This window comes from Dermacentor silvarum, chromosome 1, assembly GCF_013339745.2.
Source record: "Dermacentor silvarum isolate Dsil-2018 chromosome 1, BIME_Dsil_1.4, whole genome shotgun sequence".
In the NCBI taxonomy this organism is placed as follows: Eukaryota; Metazoa; Arthropoda; class Arachnida; order Ixodida; family Ixodidae; genus Dermacentor; species Dermacentor silvarum.
In genome coordinates this window covers 6,058,363-6,064,362 of record NC_051154.1, presented here as the reverse complement: position 1 = coordinate 6,064,362, position 6,000 = coordinate 6,058,363, and the positions used below count along the sequence as shown (strand labels likewise).

General features: G+C 43.6%; 1 protein-coding gene across 3 annotated transcripts in view; it reads right to left on the bottom strand.

Moving 5' to 3' along the window:
• Positions 1-1,041: 1,041 nt before the first annotated feature.
• Positions 1,042-6,000, bottom strand: part of LOC119456281 (N-alpha-acetyltransferase 10-like) — a 71,332-nt gene continuing 66,373 nt past the window's right edge. For all 3 annotated transcript variants that reach the window (XR_007465285.1, XM_049660874.1, XM_037717980.2), the window contains one exon: positions 1,042-1,180. Coding sequence is in view for 1 of the 3 variants with exons in the window: in XM_037717980.2 (XP_037573908.1) it covers positions 1,088-1,180 (93 nt within the window). In the remaining 2 variants the exon portion in view is untranslated. The remainder of the gene's footprint in view (positions 1,181-6,000) is intronic.

The window sequence follows — 6,000 nt, the reverse complement described above, 5'->3', positions numbered from 1 at the left end:
GTTTCAGGCATGGTTCGGGGTCGACTGCGCCAGTTGTGAGGGGCGGCGAGGGCCGGCTGCTGGCCGAAACGTAATTAAGGCTCGAGAACCATTAATAATGAACTTATTACTAAGGCATGGCGCCTCCAAAAATGCGACGAAAGCCAACGCGCGCACCGCACTCTCGCGCACACTTCTCACGCCTAGGCTTGGCTTCAGGGCTGGCTGTGTGCCGAGGCTGGTAGGTGGCGCTACTAGTCAGACTGCTTACACAGCACGAAGGTCACTTCGCTCGCTGCTGAAGCGCCGCTTCGTTACGCCAGCGTTTGACAGCACATGTCCACGCTTATCGAGTGTTATGTGTTCATCTTTGCCTGTGGGCGCTGACACCATGCTTGTTAATATAGTTAATAAGTGAATGTTTACAAGTTTATACGGACGATAAAGCTACTATCCTTATTTTGTATGGCTCTCGGCTAATTTGCTATCGCAATCAATGCTTCGGCTTTCGGGCGAAACTACGAATTTTTTCACAAGGAAGAATTAAAATGTTGTATGCAGTTCGACACTGCTCTCATTTCTAAATTTTTCCTGTTTCTCGGCTTTTGAGTTTCCTGGCTCTTACGGTTTTTTTTTTAGGGTCCCTTAAAAAACATATCAGCGGGGTTCAACTGTAATGTGAAAAATTATTGCGGCAGCACGCTCCCCAGAGGGCATGTAACAATTTCCAGCACATAACCAAAATTTGCTGTGGCCTGGTTACACACAGCAAACATAGACAGCAGTGTGGATAGGAGTGTAAATGGTAGTAGTTGATATTAAGAGCAAAAAAAGTGAGCTGTTAAAGCTACAGAATGGGTGCCAGGAGAAAGGAACCGTTGTCGGGAGCAGCTGAGAATTAGGTGGTGTGATGAAATTAGGAGGCATAATTTGGAATCAGCTAGCACAAGACGGGTAACTGGAGATCGCTGGGAGAGACCTTCGTCTTGCAGTGGACATAAATTGGCTAATGATGACTGCACAGACCATTCACCCAGAACAGTGCAGTAAATCGACTGTATATCAACCTCACACAATTTATTTCACATATGCTTCAGCAGGCGAAGATCTAGTGCTTCTCAGTGTCGGGCTCTTTGTCACGTTCCTTCTTGCTGCTTTTAGAGTCAAAGAAGCTGACCGGATCAGTGGGGCTCAGCTTGTTCTGAAAAGATGCATTCACTTTAGTCAATGAAATCCTCATTTCTGCAATGCACGTGGACACATACTTGCATAAAGGCAGACAAAATTAGGTAGTCTCAACATCAACAGTAATAAAAATGGTCAGCTGCAACTGTATTTCCTATACAAATGCAGCTGCCAATCATTTTAATGCAATAGCAATTATATGGACACTGCAAGCGAATTTCTGCCATCGCCGTAAGGTTCCGTATAAAGTCCAAGGGCAATAAAATCGTCGCCGTGCACCGTATGCTGTATGTGCAAGTGAAATGACGCAAGGGACGCATGCTTTCACGGAGAGCGAATGCACGGTGGAGAGCAACCGCGATGTCTTCCTTCGCGTGAAAGCCCGTGAGGGGATGGGAGGCAGGGAGAGGGGGGCAGCGTTGTGCTCCGGCACTAACTGCGTATTTCGCGACTTAGCGCAAGAGGAACTGGTGACTCAATTTCGAGCGCAAAAGATGGAAAGTGGGAAGGCTACGCGGAAGGGAGGGAGTGCGACTTCTACTCTGCAAGCAGCTGCGTACTTTGTGCGGCCATGGGCGTTAGCACGTGCAGTATCTTGAAAGCGACCGGCAGACGGCTCATAGCTTTGTGCGCGCTGTGCTTTTGCCGCTCAGTTTCCGTTGAAGCTATAGACCGAACGAAGGTCACTTCGCTCGCTGCTGCTGATGCCGTGCTTGCTTACGCCAGCGTTTTGACAGCGAGTGTCCGCGGTCATCGAGTGTAATGTGTACATGTTTGCTTGTGCGCGCTGACACCACGCTCGTTAATTTAGTTAGCAAGCAAATGTTTTCAAGTTTACACAACCGATAAAACTACTATTCTTACGCCGTTTGAGGTCCACTAATTTGCTACAGCAATTGATGCTCCCCCTTTTGGGCGAAACTGCGACTTTTTTGGGGTGTCATTGTCATCAATGGTTTGAACACGAAAGATGGCGCTGCTTGTCCATAAGGTAAAAATATGACACCCCAAACGTGCCAATTCCGTGATCACAGATGCCACCAAAGCTACTGGGGTGTTAGTTACTATGCAGTCGACTACCATTAATTTGATCCCGACGGGACCGACGTAATTGGTCGAATTAAACATGAGGCAGAAAAAATGCCACAACACACCGCCGATTAATTTGGAAGCATTTGACCGATTATAACACGCCCCCAAATTGAACACGCAACCACTTTCTATGTGTTCAAAGCGGAAAACTAATGCAGAAATGACATGACACTTTCTAAACAAAGTAGAAATTTGATGTGCACTCGATTTTCTTGCTAGAAAAATGGTGCACGCCTCCGAATTGAATACTGTCCTATTCGATTTGGTCCTCGAATTGAACAGTCATTATTCGATTAAGCCATCAAATCGAATAGTCATCACTCCAAAATTGGAACACTTTACGTTGTCGAATGTGCACAATCAAGCTTCATATGAAATTGAAGGAAAATGAGATAACTTTGATCCCATCCACAGTGCACATAACGTACTGAGACAGCAAGACTTTTTTCTCGCTAAACACAATCACTGGCAATAAAATATTTAGACTGCATTCGGCATGGCATTGCTTGGTACTATGTATCTATAAATTCAGCACTTATGTCCTCTCATCAGATTAAATACCTTTCATTGGAATAGCTGCACCATCTGTTGCAACCATTCGAACTAGAGAAAAAGTACTTTTTTTCTTTGTCTGCCATTGCTGCAGAAAACAAGCACGTGTGGTGTGGTTGCGAAGGTACACACAGGTAATAATTGGCAACGACATTGCCTTCATATGACCGCATATGCTCCGAGGAGCCCCGAGTTTGCAAACAATTTGCTTAGTTGTTCCTAATGCTTCCTTTGTGCTTTTAATAAAGCCCTTTTCATAATCTGCAGTGTAATGACAGAAAAAAAAATGCTGTTGAGAAGGCTGTACATTATTTGCAAGCTATTTATTTGAAAAATATTCAATTTATTTCGCTTCTGCCACTCTTCTTTTCGCACACCCCTAAAGTTTACCTCCACAGAATAGAGATTTATTTACACGTGATATCTTCATAACTCTCAGACAACACTTTACTGCTGTCTATGACCCACAGTAAGTCCTCTGTATGGTAAATTGCATATTTGATATTTTGCATTTCTCAAATGACTCAACAACAGTCACAAATGGGATGGTAGCCCTCGCCTAGACTAACCAATTCGTTAGTTCGTCCTGCGATGCATGCAATTCACAGGAATGCCAAAAACACATCACTTGTTGCCACTAGCTTAGCATGTAAAATAACTTATTTATTTAATGAGCTTTTGTAATCAAAGACTGAAAGCAGCGCATTGTTGTTACGCTACACAAGCATCGTACTTCTGTTGCCATGTGGCAAAGGTGATGACACTGGATATGCTGACTCTAATGGTAGGCTGTTGTGAACGCTGTGAATGTGGTTTTGGTTTCATATCCGACTGAATTTCACACATAATTTTCGGACCAATTAATGGAAAAAGAAGGCACGTGTTAGAATTGGATAAATACTGTAAACATTCACTGTGAGCTACCATTTTCACTTGAAAATCTTCCTATGACAGGCCGAAAATAGGCATTTTCGGCAGGAGATGATGCGTGTTCGATCTGTTCTCTAAACTTCACGAAGACAGATGTAACCGTTAAAAGGGTCACTACTGGGGTCAGGAGTGTGTGCGTTGACCAATCAAGTCCTATGGTCCACCATGTGAATCATAGTAGCAAGGGAAAGCCTAAGCCCATGCTTCAGGGTGTCATGTTTGGCAGAACACCAGTAATGAGTGCATGTCGACCCACTTGGTTACTAAGACCTTTGACAAATGGTCGTTTCTCAATTACTTTGCAATGAATAACCTGCAACGTGTTCTAAGCATAGCCTGATGCAGGATCCTTCACCACACAGTGGCACCATCTGTTGACACAAGGCAACCAGCAAAACAGAACAAGACAGGCAAATTTCAAAAGGTGCTGTTATGGCAAGGCACTGCCAGCATCTTAGTGGATGGAAGCGCAAGTGGTACATTTAAAATGATCACTGCTCACTGTGGCTCAAGGTGGTGTCACAGTGCGAAAGCATGGTTCAAAAAATTGTAGGACGCTTAAGCTTCGCCTTTAAGAGCAGAACGCGATAGCGTTATCTGGGCCCGTTCGCATCGCATCGTCCGCATACGGCAAGTAGGCTTCATTCACTACAATACTGAACGTGGGAAAGCCAGCTTACAAACACCAAGCTTACACCGATCCCCTTAAAGTCGGCTTCACTTTTAAACAGAAATGCATTGCTGGAAAGAAGTTCTTCCAGGGGCAATATAAGTGGTCTTATATTAAAATGTGAAGGCCCTAGCACCTTTTTTTATTATTTGTTTGCTAGTGGCCCGACGAGCGCGTGCGTGTCCAAAACATATTAGCAGGCGAAGTCCCAATTTGACCTGCCTAGGATGCGAGCGCCACTGGATATCATTTTTGCAAGTAAAGTACCCGAACGCGCGGCTGTAGGTCTGGTAGAAATGCTGGAAAAGGGGTTTGTGTTTCGAGTTTCCTCGTAGCAAAATTATGTTTTCTCGTACATTCAAATTACAATTCGACGCCGATTGGTAAACAATCCGACGGCGAATCTGACCTCCAATGGTAAAGTCGTAATTTTTCTGACGAATTTCACTGTGAGAAATTCATTTTTGTTCACCAAAACTTGCATCACGTGGAGGGCCTGCACGGTCAGGGTGGTTGGGGATGATTTTCTCCACCACCCGCCGACATCGCACACCGAAGCCGGATTTTCTGCGACACAAGGCCCTTAACACTATCGCGTTAAAATTAGGAAAAATATGATGCAACTGTAATTTAGGCTTTTCTTTTTGAGTGTGAATATAAGTCCATAACCAAAACAATGCCGTAAACCTACCACTCACATTGCACCCTTGCACAAATGTAAGATTGTGGAAGAACAATGTTTGACATGTATTGCACTAACTTTTTAACAACTCGGGACAGAAGCGCAAAGCGTATGTCGTGAGCTGCCAGAGATAAAGCAAGAGTTTACAAATAAACATGAAATGCACCAGCTGGAAGGACAAAAAAGAAATATGTGGGAATAAAATTATTATTTACATATTCCTCACTAACTCCTATTTGGCGTATTGTGTGAGGGGGTACGGTACATTGATACTCTAAAAATATAGAGCACATGAAATCCAGCAAACAAAAACTAAGAAACAGGCATTATACAAAGGCTAAACACAATAACAAGAACAATCTCGAGTTATTATAAAACTTGTCATTATGCAAGAAAAACTTATTATACACTATAAGCTGCTCTTTACAAGCTTCTCCTCGGTAACAGACTGTAGGGATTTTAACATACAAACGACTCCGTGATTGTTCAATTACAAAGGCACGAACCTCGTGCCAACACTGAATGACACATAAACCATTGCATGCACACGCCTATTGTCGTATCCAATTTTCGAAGTGTTCTTAACAAACACCAACTTTGCACATTCATCGAATACTGCAGCGCTGACTTAATGAGAGCAGCATTCCGGGCAAGTTGGTAATCCATGACTCAAGTATTATTGCACAACAAAAAGACACGGACGTGAGAGAAGAACACACACCAAGCACAAACTTTCAATTAAATTTATTGTGCCACTGAATCGGTTTATATATGTGAAGCAGTATAGACTGCGCATGCGCTTACATGAAGAAAAAAAGGATTGCGCATTCGTGTAACATAGTTATGAGTCAAGTGACGCCGCCTCCAAGAAACTTGGTTCTTTTTCTGTGAGAGCCAGTGAAGGGAAACT